At 42.5% G+C, this 18,989-nt stretch overlaps 1 protein-coding gene across 6 annotated transcripts in view; it reads right to left on the minus strand.

Moving 5' to 3' along the window:
• Nucleotides 1-18,989, minus strand: part of Ppp6r2 (protein phosphatase 6 regulatory subunit 2) — an 89,892-nt gene that overhangs the window by 19,979 nt on the left and 50,924 nt on the right. For all 6 annotated transcript variants that reach the window (XM_050130417.1, XM_050130450.1, XM_050130412.1 and 3 more), the window contains 5 exons: nucleotides 13,601-13,738; nucleotides 6,627-6,739; nucleotides 6,161-6,274; nucleotides 2,029-2,150; nucleotides 474-733 (listed from right to left, as the gene is read on the minus strand). In XM_050130417.1, the coding sequence (XP_049986374.1) occupies nucleotides 474-733; nucleotides 2,029-2,150; nucleotides 6,161-6,274; nucleotides 6,627-6,739; nucleotides 13,601-13,738 (747 nt within the window). The remainder of the gene's footprint in view (nucleotides 1-473; nucleotides 734-2,028; nucleotides 2,151-6,160; nucleotides 6,275-6,626; nucleotides 6,740-13,600; nucleotides 13,739-18,989) is intronic.

Consider the following 18,989-nt stretch of genomic DNA (forward strand, 5'->3'; position numbering starts at 1 on the left):
AATTCCTTCCTTCCCTCCTTTCTCTCTCTTTCCCCCTTCTTCTTTCCTTCCTTTTCTTTCTTTTCTTTTTCTTTTTCTTTTTTCTTTTTTTTTTTTTTTGAGACAGGGTCTTACTATGTAGCTCTGATTGTCCTGGAATTCTCAATGTAGATGAGTCTGGCCTGAAACTCAGAGATCTACCTCTCAGGACACTATGACTTATGAAACAAGATCAGATACCCACCCTCTGCCATCAGGAAGTTCCTAGGATGTCAGGCTACTGTGAGCCTAAGACTGAATCACATCCCTGTATTGCTCAGTGTGCTACATTAAAGACCCATGATCTGGGTATCAGCACCTCTTCTTGGCAGGTCTTTTTGCCCAAGTGCCTGTCCGGATGAACCCTGCCCAGTGCTCCTGACCCATCTCCATGTTCAACTGAAGACTGTGCTTGGCTCATACAGACAAGCAGAGCTGCTATGGCGCTGACTCACCAGCAGTAAGTCCATGGTGTTGAGTCGGCAGAGCTCCTGGTTGATGCTGGGCGTGTTTGTGTGCAGCAGTGCAGCCATGAGGCGTGCACCATGAAGACGAGCATTCCCCAGGGGCTCCTCTAGCACGCCAATAGTGGTCAGGATTGCTTTTTTCTGCAAACACAGGAGGCACCACCCAGTTGGAGTCTTATAACAAATAGGCCACTCACCTATGATATGCCTGGCCTGGAGAGAGTAGGGTGTGATCAAGACAGGGCTTCCTGCAAGAAGAAGTGAAGAAATCCACAGGATGAAGGACCCTTTTCTCCCCTCATGGCTAAAAAGAGTGGATAAAGAGACCAAAGGCTCCTAGGAAGCCCAGGGACTCTTGCCTGTGCTATTAGGCCAAAGGACCACTACTATGGCACGTAAAATGTATCCAGTATCCATGATGGAGCTGGCAGTAGCAATCTGAAGGCAAGTAGCAGGACCCAACTGTGGGATTCTGAGCTAAGAGCTTGCCTCATTAGCAAAATAGCTTTTTCCCAGTTTAAAAAAAAAAAGGTTCATGTGTGTATATTTGTTGTATGTGCTTATCTGTGTACTGTATGTATGTGTGTGCTCCTGGCACATGTATACCACAGTACATGTATGAAGGTCAGAGGGCAACTTTGTGGAGTTGATTCTCTCCTTTCACCTTTACATAATTCCCAGGAATCAAACTCAGGTCAGACTTGCACAGAAAGCATTTTTACCCACTTAGCCATCTCATTGGCCCCAAGCTTGCTTCATTAGATTGGATTCAGGAATTTTCTGATCCATCTGTGTCCACTTTTCCACAAACTGAATGTTTAAGGCTAATAAAACAGTTCTTGCCTCTATAAATCCTTCCTTATTAGTGAGGGAGACAAAACAAAAGACAAGAAGTAAGTAAGGTAGGTGTACTAGGAAGAACTGTGTATGGGAAAGGACTATACTGTGGGGTCGGAGTGCCAGAGAAGAAGCCCTGGTGGGCAGGAGGCAGTTGAGGACCTTTGTGAAGGCCACCCTCTTCAGCCTAAACCAATAACTACCCTGAGCTGTTGACTCAACAAAGAGCTTCCCTGGGATCTTGGCCTCCAGGAGTTGAGCCACCCTTGGCTAGGAGAGCCCTGACCCAGAGGCTAGTTAACCTGGTACTTAGTTACCTGTGGAGTCTGCAAATGTCCTGCTCCCAGGCCTCTCCTAGTAGAGCGACATGGGTATTCCTAACTAGCAGCATATCTTTTTTTTTAAATATTTACTTATTTATTATGTATACAATATTCTGTCTGTGTGTATGCCTGCAGGCCAGAAAAGGGCACCAGAACCACCTTGTGGTTGTTGGGAATTGAACTCAGGACCTTTGGAAGAGCAGGCAATGTTCTTAACTGCTGAGCCATCTCTCCAGCCCACTACAGCATATCTTAATATCTGCCCAGTGGTTGGTATCTCAAAGGGTAGGTCAAAGCACACTTAACTCCATACTCTGCCTTATCCTGTATATTACATCATCATATGTCCTCAAGATCCCTAATAATCTCTCCCCGCCATTTACCTTTGGCGGGTGGAGCAGGAGCTGATGGAAATTCTTTAGCCATGGCTCGATGCCACGCAGGATGCTGCTGTTGACAGAGTATGCCTTTTCCAGTCCCTGAGAAAAGGAGTCCACCAAGCCTTCTGTTCTGTGGATAAAGACAGCAGGCAGTCTTGGTATTTGCACCATATCCTGTGCACTCCCCATTACCTTGTCAATATTCTACTCTGCATCTCCCAAAAAGCTCATGTTGAGTATCCAAAACACAAATATGAAAAGGGACATTACTCAGGATTCTACACACGATCTGGTGACCAGTGTATTGAGAAGAGGAGGGCTCTCAGCCCCTTAGCAAAACACTTCTGGGTGAAATTCAAGAGCAAAGGGCAAGGGGAATGATACAGGACTTGCTGCCTTGCTGTCCCCTTAATCCCTAGCAGGGGTCTTCAATCTTCAAGTGAGAAACAGGAAGCAGACTAGCCATACAGTTTTTTTGCTTTTACAAGACAATTTGTCTGAGATAAATATATATATACATATATATGTATATATATGATATTTAAATATACTTTCCAATTAATAGAAGTAATATGAGATCAATGCAGAAAAAAGAATCCTAAATAAATAAAGCATCAAAGGAGCAGGTGCTGTCTCTGACTCTGTTGCTGGCTTTTGGGACCCTGATCCTCAACTGTCCAGTCTTCAACTTGATATGCCATGTTTGGTTGCTATCCATGGGAGGCCTGCCCTCCTCTGAATAGAGATGGGGGAAGAGTGGGAGTGGGTGGGGAGTGGGGTAGAAGGGGGGCTCTGAGAGGAGAGGAGGGAGGGGAAACGGGCTGTAAAATTTTTTTAAAGTGTAAAGATATTATCCTTAACAGCCGTAACTGTTTGGTTGATATCCCTGGAGGCCTGCTCTTTTTTTTTTTTTTTTTTTAAAGGGAAACAGAAGAGGGGTCTAGGGGAAGGAGGTGAGATGAAGGTTGGGAGGAGAAGTAAAATAGGGGAAACTGGGGGCAGAATGAGAGAAAAATTTTTAAAAATTAATGTAAAGAGAAATAGTTGACTATTTCTATTTTGTCTTTCTTTTTTTAAGACTGAAAAAGATTTATTTACTCATTTAATTTACAACCCAACTGCTGTTTCCATCCTTCCTCTCCTCCCAGTCCCTCTCCCCCGCCTCCCCCATCCACTCCTCCTCCATCTCTATTCAGAGGAGGGCAGGCCTCCCATGGATAGCAACCAAACATGGCATATCAAGTTGAAGACTGGACAAAAGAGCCCAGTATGAGGATAAGGATCCCAAAAGCCAGCAAAAGAGTCAGAGACAGGGCTGGAGAGATGGTTCAGAGGTTAAGAGCCCTGGCTCCTCTTCCAGAGGACCCAGGTTCAATTCCCAGCACCTACATAGCAGCTCACAACTGTTCCAGGGGATCTGACACCCTCACACAGACATACATACAGGCAAAATACCAATGCACATAAAATAAGAATAAATAAACCACTAAAAAATGATTAAAAGTCAGGTGGTGGTGGTACATGCCTTTAATTCCACCACTTGGGAGGCAGAGACAGGCAAATTTTTGTGAGTTCGAGGCCAGCTTGGGCTACAGAGGAAGTTCCAGGACAGGCTCCAAAATTACAGAGAAACCCTGCATCTCAAAAAACAGAGAGGGGGGGGAGAGAGAGAGAGAAGAGGCCTGCTCCCATTGCTAGGAGTCCCATAAGAAGACTAAGCTACACAAAACTGTCGCATATATATGCAGAGGACCTAGGTCAGTCCCATGCAGTCTCCCTGGTTGTCAGTTCTGTCTCTGTGAGCCCCTGTGAGCCCAGGTTGGTTTATTCTATGGGTTTCTTTCCTCTCTTTAAAAAAAAAAAAAAAGAGTTGAAATAGGATCCCTTGGCTGGCCTAACTAGTGCTGCAATTAAAGTCATTGGGCCACCATGCCTAGTTCTATTTCTGTTTTCCTAAATTTCACATTGTTCCCTCCATCACATGCAAAGCTGAGTTTGGCTTTCAGAAGTGGTCTAGGCTTGCTGGATTTGCTAAAATAATCATTATCATCATCATCATCATTATCTAGTTGTATAAGTAGAGAAAATGATGTTATTTAGTTATTTTTAGGCAATACACTAATATTAAAGTATTGAGGTGGTTTTGGAAAGAGATTTATCCAATTTCTTGTCATTTTCATGTGTATGTGTCTGTTTAAAAGCACAGGACTATCAGTATCAGGAGATAATGAAGTACTCCCCAACATGGGGAAACATGACAATTGCCTTGAGGGAAAGTTGGAACCTTACCCCCAACATGTAATAGAACAGTTCAGAAACATCCTAGGAATGGTTTGCTGGCTGCAGAGAACCTTCATCTACCTGATGGAGCTTGAAGGCCCATTGAAAAGACTGAGTGGAGGGGTCAGTGCTTAGCAATATCAAGGATTCTCCTCCACTATCGCCAGAAAAGTTCTAGGGGACTCCTTAGCCAAGAAACTCTGCTACTGACTCTCCACATCCTGTTGTCTCTCCTCTGTGGCTCACAAGGTAAAATCAGATCATTTTTGTTTAAATGGCTGTGACTGCATCTAGCCTGCTGGGCCCCAAAGAAAGTTTCACTATCTAGAATTTATATTCGGGGTCCTAGAAAGTTCTCAATCACTTCATTCCCAAACAAATTCAACCTTTCACACCAACTTATGTCTCTTGTTTTCTCCTGTCTTAAGAAATGGTACTTTGGGGCTGGAGAGATGGCTCAGAGGTTAAGAGCATTGCCTACTCTTCCAAAGGTCTTGAGTTCAATTCCCAGCAACCACATGGTGGCTCTCAACCATCTGTAGTGAGGTCTTCTGGCCTGCAGACATACACACAGACAGAATATTATATACATAACAAATAAATAAAATACTTTAAAAAAAAAAAGAAAAAGAAATGGTACTTTGCCTCAGAAGGCTTCCAAGAGCAATACTGAGGATAACCAGTGTGGTGACTTTCCAGCCTCGCACCTCTCAATCCATATATTGGTAACTATGCTTTCCCTTATAATGGGACCCTCTTCTTATCAGAAATTATCTTTGACTAAATGGGGTCCCTCAGAGAAAACCTCCCTGACCAGCATAGCATGTCTCTATCTTCCAGGCCTATATGGACTTTCTTTAAGGATCATGCACTTTCCATACTGAACCTGTCCCCATAATGATCTCCTGGAACATTGTAGGAAAGAGGGCTATGTTTTGGCTGTCTTTGTCCCTTAGGACTACATGCTAGGTATTCAAATAGCACCTGATGGATGAAAAAGAGGTGAAGTACAGGGGCTGGAGAAATGGCTCAGTGGTTAAGAGCACTTACTGCTCTTGCAGAAAACTTGGGATTGGTTTCTAATACATATATGGCAGCTCACAACCATCTGTAACTTGGGTCCAGGAGAATGTTGCCCTCTTCTGGCCTCCACAGGCACTGCACCCATATGGTGCACATACATACATGCAGGCAAGCATTCATATACATAAAAATAAATACATCTTAAAAAAGAAATAGCTAGGCAGTAGTGGTGCCTGCCTTTAATCCCAGCATTCAGACAACAGAGACAAGTGGAACTCTGAGTTTGAGGAGAGCCTGGTCTACACAGAATGAGTTCCAGGACAGGTTCCAAAGCTACAGAGAAACCCTGTCTGGGGGGAGGGAAAAGTGAAGAACAGTCCCAAAACAAAATGTCTTACTGGACACTTAGCAGAGAAATTAGCACCTGTGGATGACAGATAAGACAGCATCCTTCCTTCCCTACCATGCAAGCAGCTACATGGTAGCCTTGCAGGAGGTATTATGTATACACACCCATACACTGTGGATAATGGCCAGAGCATTCCTAGAGAAAACCACACATATTCCATATGCATCTATAAACATATTGCAAACTGGCAACAGTTGAGTGCCATCAGGCTAGGGTGAAACTATGCCTGCTAATGAGGATCAAAGAAGACCTAGCTACAGCCTGCAAAGAAGACCTTTCAACCAGGATGTCTACCCATATTATAACTTGTATAACCAAAACTTAATTAAAAATAGAGCATTTTCTGGCTCCTCCTAGATATCCATATCCTGTGGCACAGGGGCACTCTATTCTGCTTTTCAAGGATGTTTAATGTAAGCTCACCCAACACGCCTTGGCTCCAGCAAGGCAAGCAGCACCTGCATCCCACTGACCAGGCAGCTCTCCATCTGATCCCCATCAAACATGTTCTTCAGAAGCTGCTCCACACAGTCCTGCCTGTAGGGCACATACAGAGGTCACTGCCTGGCAGAGCAGGCACACAGACATAATTCAAGGACACTCTCTTCTCCAGAGGACACCACAGCACCATAAGCCAGGTAGGGCCTCATTTTTGCTTTGTTCAAGTTCAAAGCCAGGTACTCAAAGCTTGCATAATACATAACCCCACTGGTCCCAACTGTCTGAATCACCAAGGCTTCCAGTGGTATACTTTTCTGGGCTCTGAACCTGAGAAAATCATCAGATTCTGAATTACAGATGGCAGCGTCATCTCTTGTGTTCAAAACAAGTTCCAAGTTATGCCTATGATTCAGGAAGACCCACCATCCCATGGCCCACAATCACTCACGACTCCAGTGTTATGAGGAGGGGGTCTGGCTCCACAGCCTCCTGCAGCTGACTGCCCTGGTCTCTGCCCAGTCTGATGATGTCACAGAGTGCCTGAGAAGCATTTGACTGCCTCTGAAAAGACAAAGGAAACAGGCTCCCCTCAGCAAAAGACAGTCATCAGTCAAAAAACCCAGATAATACATTTGGACTTTTTTTTTAAAAGATTTATTTATTATGTATAGTGTTCTGCCTGCGTGTATGTTTGCCTGCATGCCAGAAGAGGGCACCAGATCTCCTTGCAGATGGTTGTAAACCACTGTCTGTTTGCTGGGAACTATACTCAGGACCTCTGGAAAAGCAGCCAATGCTCTTAACCTCTGAGCCATCTTTCCAGCCCCATATATGAACTTTTTATGAGCCAGTTTTCTATAAAGATTTATGAAATGGCTCATTTGAAAGTAGTGTGTGTCTGCTTTGTCCATTATTAAGATGTGAATCCAATTAGATTTTTTTAAAGATATATTGAATCCATTCCCAGGAATTAAAAATGGGGCCCAAGATAGCAAAGTATGTTATATGCCTTTGCAGCTATTCTATAACTTTGATTCACATTCTAAAATTATTGAATATGTAACCATGTTATTTTATATTTTAAAGTTAATATTAAGCAGTTACTATTATTTACAATTACTCCCATGGGCAGGATAAGCCACTTAAGAAAAAAAAAATAGAGAACTCAACATTCCTAGAGAAACATCAGTTCTGACCCCACAATCCCAACTAGAACATGTGCTTGCTAAGAACACTTGTGGGCAGAGAGGAGAGTAATCAAGAGAGAAACAGCTTGATCTTTGCAATATCATACACACACAGAAAAACTGAGATTTTTTTTTTAAAGCCACTTGCAAGGCTTTCAGGGTAAATGAAAGCAAGCAGGCTGATTCTGTGGCCTTAAGCTTACCTTTAGCACCAGGGTCAGGCCAGTCACCCTACAACACTCACACCACTGGTAGGCTCTATCTACCTTTTGGGACACTAACATAGGAAAACTTGTACACTCAAACATTTTTTTTCTCCCAGCTGTTTGGTAGGCTCAGTGGGCAGACAGGAGCCAAAACAGAATGGTCAGGCAGCAGTGAAGACTTGTCAAGTACTGGCTGAAGATAGTGTATGTGTGTACAAATATTTACACTGCATAGCAAAGCCCTTATAAGGACATGACTCAAGCTCTCAACAGTGATTGATTACTGTAGGGAGGACGAAGATGGCTCAAAACATCTGTGATATGTTAACATACATTTTTTGCTCTTTGTCCACAGTTCCTGCCTCATGGTCTACTCAGATAGTAGATTATAATACCCTCAACATCCTAGAGGGCTCCTGCTCCATGACATGGATTGGGTAATGTTTCACAGAGTCCAAGAAGAAACTGAACAGACAGACAGGTCTTACTGGGTTTGCCTCACCAAATCTATTATCAGAAATGCCTATGCAGTTAAGTCTCAATAAAAACAACAACAACAAACTCAGAAAGACTGGGTTTGTGGAGTTTCTGAATAGCAAAACGTGAAGGCTCCTGCAGGGCAGTATACCTGGAAAAGACAGGGAAGCTCCACACCCATTCTTCCATGCATTACACTATGCACCTCTTCGTACTCATATGTATCATAATAAACCAGTAAACACAACAAATTATTTGTATCTAAGAAAGAGTGTATAGAGAATCCAATGTCTAGCTGGCCAGTCAGAAGCACAGATGTGAGGCAGTAGCAGGTGGGACAGTCTTGGTGACTAAGTCCTCAGACCCGTGCCATCTGCTACTACATAACAAGGGTCAGAGGTGAACTGAATTCTAAGAGGCCTTACTCCTCACATGCATCAGAAAATAGTCTTGTACAGTAAAAGTTTAGTAGGAGATATTGAGTGGAAGTTGGCTTTTCTTTCTATGATTACATTATATGCTTCTAGGGAAGCTTCTAAAAAGGGCCCTAATTAACCCTTCCTGGTATTCAGCCCTTATAAGTCCACATCCTTGAATATAGGCTAGACCTAGATGTTCAAGTCTAAAGGGCAGAATGCATTAGAGCAGTGGTTCTCCACCTGTGGATCATGATCCCTTGGGAGATCACATATTCTGCATATCAGAATCACATTACAATTCATAACAGTAGCAAAATTACAGTTATGAAATGGCAAAAAAAAAATAATTTTATGGTTGGGAGTCACCACAGCATGAGGAGCTGTATCAAAGTGCCGCAGCATTAGGAAGGTTAAAAACCACTGCATTAGAGGGAAGGCCATCATTTCCGAGCTGAATTTATAAAGTCTGGTTGAGTCCAGATCACTCCTCAAAGCCACCTTAGTGTCAGCCCTACTGTCTACTCTGAAGCCCACCTCGCACAGAGCTTAGGGGTCACCTGGATCAGCAGCCTCTGAGGAACTGAATGCTGTTAAGTCACGTGACTATGAAAGTGGATCTTCTTCAGTAGGGTCCTGAAATGACTGAGACCTTGTGAGAGACCCTGAGCAGAGGAGCCAACAGACCATGGGCCAGATCCCTGACCAGAGAAACCAAGACTGACAGAGATAAAGGTACTTGTTACAGACAACTCAGCTACAGGGTGACTTGTCATTTAGCCACGGTTAACTAAAACAACCCTGTTAGAATTGTTTCATAGCCAGGCAGTGGTGGCGCACGCCTTTAATCCCAGCACTCGGGAAGCAGAGGCAGGCGGATCTCTGTGAGTTTGAGGCCAGCTTGTCTACAAGAGCTAGTTCCAGGACAGGCTCCAAAGCCACAGGGGAACCTTGTCTCGAATCCCCCCCCCCAAAAAAAAAGAACTGTTTCATCATACACATTTATGAAGTAATAAGTGCATATATAAGTGTGTAGATATATAGATATATACGTGTACACACATATGCATGTGTATGATATATAGAGATTTTTTTTAGCTGTTTTGGAGGCAAGTTCTCACTATGTAGCCCTGGCTGTCCTAGAACTCACTATGTAGACCAGGCTGGCCTTGAACTCACAGAGATTCACCTACCTCTGCCTCCCAGGAGCTGGGACTAAAGGCGTGCACTACCGTGCCTGGCCTGTATTTATATTCAGTAAGAACAAAACTGCCTAGACATTAGAGAAAGAAACTATCTAATGGTCCCCTTCAAAGGAGAAAAGTGCTTTGCCCCTTCCCACAGTAGCATGTATCCCCACAGCACAGGTGTGGGACTTCTCAGGAAAGAAGGTGGGCTTTGTGAGCACCACACTCACATCTTCATCCTGATGAGGATGGATCAATTCCACAAGTCTCTGGATGATCTTCTACTCATTAAGCCACTAAAAAGAGAGAAAATAAGTCCAGTTCAGTATCTGCTCATATCTAACTAAATGGAAGAAAGTCCTTTGGTATAGCAGAAACTCATATGTCCCCATCTCCTGGATACTCTGACATGCCTATCTAGACCCAGGAAGAACCAAAATGATGCAACGAACCCTGGGAATGGCTCAAAGAGTTTAAATGGGCAGGCCACTGACCATCTGTCTTAATAGCACAGGACACATCATTTCTGAAACCTAAAGTACACAATGAACAGAATGGAGTCCAGAGGCCAGTCTGATGTGAAATGAGACAAATTTCAGCCCCCTGTGGCATGAGGACCTTCCTAGGATCTGGAAGGCAGGATTGTGGTATGTCAGTAGGAGCACTGTGAAGGCTGAAGCCAACACTGTTCAAGGTCAAGGGCAATGGAGATCCAGTGAAATGATGTCAGGCCACAGCAGAGCTGGCAGACAGGTTCTACTAGTGCATGTGTACTCTGCACTTCAGACTCGTCATGCAGAGATGAAATGCCCCAATAGGGATGCTTTACAATGTGAATGAGGAGCACAAGTGAAAGGTGAAAGGCAAAAGGTTATGCAGTCTTCTGTGATAGTTTCAAAGACAATGGCCTCCATAGGATGTTATGTTTGAATGCTTGGTCCCCAGTTGGTGGAACTGTTTGGAAAGGATTAGGAGGTGTGGCCTTGTTAGAAGAGGTATGTTATTGGGAGTGGGCTTGAGATTTCAAAAGATTCTTGCCATCCCCAGTGTGCTCTTACTGCCTTCTACTGATGGTTCAAGATGTGAGCTCTGGCTGTTTCTGCCACCATTCTTTGCTCCACCATCATGGACTCTAACCCTCTAGAACCCTAAATCAAATTAAATACTTTCTTTTAAATTGCCTTGATCACACCAGGTGTGGTGGTGCATGCCCTTAATCCCAGCACTCCGGAGGCAGAGACAGGTGGATCCCTGTCTAGTTTACAGAGCAAGTTCTAGGACATCCAGGACTACACACAGACAAACTCTTCGATAAACAAACTTCAATAAAAATTTTAATAAATAAAAACAAACAAGAAAAGAAAAAAAATGCCTTGGTCATAGGGTTTGTGATGGTTAGTCTTGGTTGTCAACTTGACTATATGTGGCATTAACTAAAACCCAAAATTGGGGCACACCTGTGAAGATATTTTGCTTAGTTTGAAGTGGGAAGATCCACTTCTAGTCTGTATCTGAGGTGGGAAGACACACCTTTAATTCAAATCTTCTGAGATGGGAAGACCCACCTCTAACGTGGGCCCCACGCCTTCTGCTGGCAGTCTACATAAAGGACATGAAAGAAAGAAGCTCTCTCTGTTTGCCTGCTTGTTCTCACCTCCCTACTAAGTTCATTCCTTCACTAGCATTAGAACCTACTTCTTCAGGATTCCAGCATTTACTGAAGACCAGCTGAGACATCCAGCCTCATGGATTGCACAGTTACTGGATTCTTGGACCTTCTGTTCATAGGCATCCATTGTTGGAGTAGCTGGACCACAGTCTGTTAAGTCATTCTAATAAATCAACTTTCTATATCTATATAGAGAGATTCATTCTATAAGTTGTTACTCTAGAGAACCCTGACTAATATAGTGTTTTAAATGAGCAATAGAGGACTGGAGAGATAGATGGCTCAGTGGTTAAGAGCATTGACTGTTCTTCCAGAGGACCAGAGTTCAATTCCCAGCAACATGGTGGCTCACAACCATCTGTAATGAGATCTGGTGCCCCCTTCTGGCCTTCAAACATACACACAGACAGAATATTGTATACATAATAAATAAATATTTTAAAAAATGAGCAATAGAAAAGTAACTAAGGAGTTGGAGAGATGGCTCAGAGATAAAGAGCACTGGTTGCTCTTTATGAGGTCCTGAATTCAATTCCCAGCAACCACATAGTGGCTTACAACCATCTATAATGAGATCTGGTGCCCTCTTTTGCCCTGCAGGCATACATTCAAGAATACAGTATACATAATAAATAATAAATAAAAAATAACTAAATCAGCTCCCAACAAATACTTAGTAAATGCTAATGTACATGCTGCATTCACTGAATATTATGCCATAAGGAAATGAGATATATACTTAAGAGTGAGAGTAACCACTACTTTATTTTATTCTTTTAATTACTTTCCCTTTTATTGCAAATATTCTTTTCTTGTACAATGTATCCTGATTACAGTTTCCCTGCTCTATTCCTCCCAGTTCCTCCTGACCCTACCTTCCCCCCAAAATCTGTATCTACCAAGACCCACAGAAAACACTAAGTGGAGACAGAGGAACCCTGCAGAAAAGGGAGAGGAAGGGTTATAGGAGTAGGAGGGGTCAAGAATACTATGAGAACATGGCCCACAGAATCAACTAAGCAGGGCTCATAGGGACTCACAGAGACTGAAGTGACAAATATGGAACCTGCATGGGTCTGAGCTAGGTCCTCTGCATATACCTCATGATTGTGTAGCTTGGTGTTCTTGTGAGAATCCCAACAACAGGAGTGGAGGTGTTTCTGACTCTTTTGCCTGCGACTGGGACCCTTTTCCTCCTGAAATACCATGTCCAGCCATGATATAAGGTTTGTACTTAATCTTATTGTATCTTGTAATGCCATGTTTAGTGTGTATACCTGGGAAGCCTGCACTTTGTTTTGTTTTTCAAGACAGGGTTTCTCTGTGTAACAGCCCTCACTGTCTTGGAACTAGCTCTGTAGACCAGGCTGGCCTCATACTCAGAAGAGATCTGCCTGCCTCTGCCTCCCAAGTGCTGGGATTAAAGGCATGCACCACCATTGTCCTGTTTTTTTTTTTTAAAGGAAAGAAGAGGAGGAGTTGATCTGGGAGAGGGGAGGTGGGGGGAGGGACTAGGAGTAGAGGAAGGGGAACCTGCAGTCAGGATATAATGTATGACAGAAGAATAAGAGTTAAAAGAAAATGACAGGCTTCTAAGAAATAACAAAACATAACAACATAAAATAAGAAAAAAGAAAAACTATAACATCTTTTATTTCTTTATTGACCCAGGGTAGGTAACCTATATATTACAAGACCATGTAGCCCTTAGTAGCCTGGAGCTCACAATTCTACCTCTGCCTCTCAGTTGCTGGGATTACTGTCTTGTAGTACCATGCTCAGTGAGTAGGACCATCTAAGTGACACTTGAGTCTCAGAGTGAGAAAACAAAGGTTCAATTGCTTGGCTTGCCCTGTAGGCTGGGCACCTGCTTTTCTCAGGGACCACCTACTACAATGTCGTTCCCAGCAGCACAGCAGCATTCACACTCCATATTAAGAGACACACCCCAGCCTCAGCTAGTCCAGTCAGCTTGTACTTTCCTCACAGTAGCACTTGGGTCTGGAGCCCACACCTCTAAGGCCTGTAGGTGCCTGGGTGAGGTAAAGGGCAGGAGAGAGCAAGGGGCCATGTTTTGGAAGAAGGCACCTCTGCTCTTTGACTCTGAATGGGCTAGAGCAGGACAAGGGTACAGATAAGCAGGCCATGTTGAGAGACTGAGTGAAGAGCTTGGGGATGGACATCTGATGCTCCCTGACACAAGCGGCCTGGCCTGGTGCACCTTCCCAGGGAGAATGAGACGGGGTTCCCACATATTCACACGCAGTCCCTGGCACTCACATGTAGGACCTCTTGCCGGAGACCAACTGGTTCCACACAGCTGACCAGGCGCAGCAGCAGGTCCATGAGAGCTGAGGTGCCTATGTGCTTCAGCATCAGGCTGATAAACTTCTCCTTCTTCTTCAAAAACATGATCACCTGAAGTCAAACACACCCGGTAAGTAAACAGGCCCCTGAGAGGAAAGAACACTCCTTTAAGAACTTTCACGAGAAAGATAATTAACTTTCAATGATACTGAGAAGAAATGATAGAAAGATCATGTAAAGGCAATATGGAAAAATTCCCTCCCAAGACAGGCAAGAGTCCTAGAGGCCAGTGATGCAAGTGCAAACTGGCAGTGCTTCTAACTGGACATCATGTTTGGAGAACAGTACATGCTACCACGCACAGTCACCACTGAAACAAAAGGCATCGAAAGAACTAAGCTGGGAGATGAGTCATTGCTTCAGAGCTACATAGAGTGACCCTGTCTGAAACAAATGTTGTCCGCCCACCTCTACATGCTGTGGTATGCACCCTGTCTTACATCATACACATATAATGATAACAATAAATAAGTAAATTTGTAAAACTGTCATGAGACGTTATCATAAATAGCTTTATATCAATCTGTATGTATCTCAAAAAGAGAAAAAATTTTCTGAGTGGTGGTGGCACACACCTTTAATTCCAGTACTTGGGAAGCAGAGCCAGGAGGATCTCTGGGAGTTCAAGCCCAGCCTGGATTACATGAGACATAATAAATAAGGAACACTGTCAAAAGGGGAATGACTTCAGGGCTCAGTGGATAAAGGCACTTGCTGTCCAGCCTGACAGCCTAAGTTTGATCCCTAAAACCACATAAAGGTAGAAAAAGAAAAGTAACTTCACAATTATGTCTTCTGACCTCCATACATACACCACAGCACATTGTATGCACGCACAAAAACATACATTTAAAAATATTTTTAATCTTTATTTTTATTTATATATAGGTGTTTTGCATGCATGAATGTGTGTATACCATATTTATGTAGCGTCTGTGGAGACCAGAAGAGAGTGCTATACCTCCTGGGACTAAAGTTACAGTTTTGAGCCACCATGTGGGTGCTGGAATTTGAACTTGGATCCTCTGAAAGAATAACCAGTGCTCTTAAGCCCTAAGCCATCTCTCTAGCCCCCTTAAAAAAATTTAAAGATTATCTAAACTGGCAAGAAAAAAATATGAATCCAGGTGAACATCAAAAGAAATACTGAGTGTGGAGGCACACGCCTTTAATCCAAGCACTCAGGAGGCAGAGGCAGGTGGACTTCAGTAAATTTGAGGCCAGCCTGGTCTACGGAGTGAGTTCCAGGACAGCTAGGGCTACATATGTCTCAAAAACCAAAAACAAACAAAAAAGAATAGGAAATTAAAAGTCATTTCACTATAGACCACAGCATAAAACTCAAGAATAGAAAAGAAAAACAGAGCGAGGCATGGTGGTGCACGCCTTTAATACCAGTGCTTAGGAAGCAGAGGCAGGCAGGCAGAATTCTGAATTCTAACATTGAGGATAGCCTGGTCTACAGAGTGAATTCCAGGACAGCCAAGTGTACACACAGAAACTTGGTCTCAAAAAAAAAAAAAAAAAAAGAAAGAAAGAAAGAAAGAAAGAAAGAGAAAAAAAAGAAAAGAAAAAAGAAAGAAAGAAAGAAAAACATACAATAATCAAGTTCAGTGCATTCCAGGAATGTAAAGTCGGTCTAACATTGTAAGAAGAGCATTTCATTTTCAACAGTCATTGCCATTACATACACTTTTAAAAAGCTAGGACTCAAGAAAATGTCCTTAACTTGCTTTTTATTTGTTTGTTTCTATGTTAATGATTAAACCCAGGACCTTGTACATGTTAAGCAATACTCTACTATTGAGATATAACTAACAGGTCCTTAGGGTTAACTTTTTAAAATTTATTACATTTATTTATTGTATGTAGGAGGGCATGAGTGTGCCACAGCACATCTGGTGATCATATAGTTCCCAGGGATTGAACTCAGATTGTTAGGCTTGCCAGAAAGCATCTTCACCCACTAAGCCATCTCTGGCTCCTTAGCTTTAGTGCTGCAGACATAGATCAGGTGGTACAGTACTTGCCTAGCATGCCACGTAGCCCGAGCTTGATTCCAGGCAACACAAACAGTACGCAATGGGACACGCCTATAATCCCAGCATGGATAATATAATCCATGGTGGGGTCAGGAGTTCAAGGTTATCCTCAGACACGTAGTGGGTCTGAGGTCAGCCTGAGACACAGGAGAGAGAACTTGTGGATGTGATCAAAAAATGCTTTATATATGTATGAAATTCTCAACGAATAAATAAACAAATTAAAAATTAGGTCAAGTTGGGAGGTGGTGGCGCACGCCTTAATCCCAGCACTTGGGAGGCAGAGACAGGTGGATCTCTGTAAACTCAAAACCACCCTAGTCTACAAAGTGAATTCCAGGACAGCCAGGGCTGTTATACAGAGAAACTCTGTCCTGAAGAACCAAAAATAAATTTTAAAAAAATTAAATTAAAACCCTAATAGCTTTATAATAAACACCTTACTTAACCATGAAAATTTTCTTCTAAGGTAACACAAGGAAATTCACAATTAGCACCTCTAGTCAATATTGTACTAAAGGCTCCAGTCAATTCAGTAAGACATGAAAAATAAAAGGCATATAAATTATAAAGCACAAAATAAAACTGTCAGTAATTTGGGGCTGGAGAGATGGCTCAAAGGTTAAGATCACTTGCTCTTGCAGAGGACCCAAGTTCAGTTCCCAGCATCCACATGGCAGCTCACAACCGTCTACACTTGCTCTTAGCCAAAAGGCCAAGAAGCAAAACAACCGTCTATAGCTCTAATCCTAGGGGATCCAACACCCTCTTCTGACTTCCATGCATGTGGTGCATATACATACATGCAAGCAAAACACTCATACACTTAAAAAAATTAGATCACCATTAATTACAAGTGATAAGATCTTGTACATAAATAAAACAAAAAGATATAAATTATCAGAATTAATAGCAGTTTTATTTCTCATCAATAAAAAGGGAAAGCAGAGTGGATGCCCTCCAACACATGAATGGTTAAACTATGGTTCACCCACACCATGCAATATTACATAGTAATTTTTAAAAAAAAGGAACAAATCAACCGGGCGGTGGGTGGCACACACCTTTAACCCCAGCACTTGGGAGGCAGAGGCAGAGGCAGGAGGATCTCTGTGAGTTCGAGGCCAGCCTGATCTATAAGAGCTAGTTCCAGGACAGAGTCCAAAGCTACAGTGAAACCCTGTCTCAAAAAAGAAAAAACAAACAAAAAGAAACAAATCATTGATACACAACCTGGATGACTCTATTTTAACTTGGATGAAATTATACTCAGTGAAAATGCTGAGTCCTCCAGTCCACAAAGCACAAGGCTGGAGATATAGTTTAGTGGTTCAGCTCTTGCCCTGAGTTCAGTCTCTAACATCATAAAATAAAAATGTGAAATTTAAGTTTGACATCAGCCTGGTTTATACAGAAAGTTCCAGGGAAGCCAGGGATATATAAATAAACCAAAACAACAAAATGTACAGTTTATGTATTAGTGTAACACCTGACAAAGAATGAGGAAAAAGCAACAGTATACCAGAAGAGGCTCAGCCAATCTATCTTGTAGCCAAAAGCAGATACTGTACTGGCTAGTTTTTTGCTTGTTTCAAGTACCCAGCGAAAAATGCCAGGCAACCAGGGTTCTCTCTCTCTCTCTCTGTGGTGCCTGCACTACACAGATGAGCTTGGACTTCTCGTTCCTGTTTGATGAGTTTGCCCCTTATAATAAAGAAAAATATAATTGATCTATCTTGTAGCTAGCCTGGTATTTCTCAACCTGTATCCAAAGTAGGGCTCAGGTACCCCGTAGCTCCAGCCAGCCATTGCAAAGTTCCCCGTAGTGCATTTGGGTAGGATCCCTATGTGCTGGTAGTGTCTCGGAGATGCTCTGGGTCCCCAGACACTTGCAGCACAGCTGGCTTGTGGGTCCAGCTTTCCTGACACATGGTGGAAGCTCAGACGAGGCACAGGCTTTAAATGTTTGGGACAGAATTAAGGAACCAGAAAAGAGAATTAAATCATATATTAGGGTTAAACAGGGTCAGAGAGAATCCTTTAGTGACGTTTTACAAAGATTAAGGCTGTACAAATAGGAGTAACAGACTGAGAAGTTAGACATGTATTAATTGAATCTTTGGCTTTTGAGAATGCCAACTTATAATTAAAAATGATCCTTGGGCCTTTAAAGGTCAAACCAATACCAACAGATGAATGGATCTTACATACAATAAATGTTGAGACATTTGACTATAGTACTGAAGCTTGGGTACGAGAAGCAATTTACAATGGTATGGGAGACACCAAAATGCCAAATGTTTTAATTGTGGTAGAACAGGATATCTGAGAAGGGATTGTAGACAAGGAATTCCTAGGAATAATATCTCCTCTGGGAAAGATATTATAAGGTATTATAGACAAAGGTCACCAGCCATTCAGGCTGTACAAGAACATACAGCAAATACCAAACCTTTAGAGGTACCAACGGCCCTACCTTTAAAATGGTTAACTGAAAAACCAATATGGATTAAACAATGGCCTTTAACAGAAGAAAAGCTACAGACTTTAGAACAGCTGGCACAGGAGCAACTAGATGCTCACCACATGAAAAAATATACCAGTCCTTGGAATCCTCCTATATTTGTTGTTAAAAAGAAATCTGAAAAATGGAAAATGGTTACAGATCTAGAGCTACCAACAAGGTTATTCAACCTATGGGCCCTCTACAATTGGGAATTCCTCTGCCTTCTCTGTTACCAAAGGGATGTCCTCTTATAGTTATTGAAGGATTGTTTCTTCACTATACTTTTACAAGAAAAGGATAAAGAAAAATTTGCCTTCAAAGTGCCTACTTATAATAATAATTCTCAGCCTACTAGGAGATACCAATAGATTATCCTCCCACAGGGAATGCTCAATAGCCCTACCCTGTGCCAATACTTTGTCAGTCAGCCATTAAAAATAATATGTAAACAATTTCCTAAATCTATAATCTACCATTACATGGATGACATGGATGAATCTGCATCTGATTCAAATGCAGATACTTTAAAACGATTTTTTTTTTTTTTTGGTTTTTTAAAGACAGGGTTTCGGGGCTGGAGAGATGGCTCAGAGGTTAAGAGCACTGACTGCTCTTCCAGAGGTCCTGAGTTCAATTCCCAGCAACCACATGGTGGCTCACAGCCATCTATGGTGAGATCTGGTGCCCTCTTCTGGCAAGCATACATGGAAGGAATGTTGTTGTATACATAATAAATAAATCTTTAAAAAAAAAA

The sequence above is a fragment of the Alexandromys fortis genome, unplaced genomic scaffold, assembly GCF_014885135.2.
Source record: "Alexandromys fortis isolate MF-2015 unplaced genomic scaffold, M_Fortis_MF-2015_v1.1 scaffold_28, whole genome shotgun sequence".
NCBI classification, from domain to species: domain Eukaryota; kingdom Metazoa; phylum Chordata; class Mammalia; order Rodentia; family Cricetidae; genus Alexandromys; species Alexandromys fortis.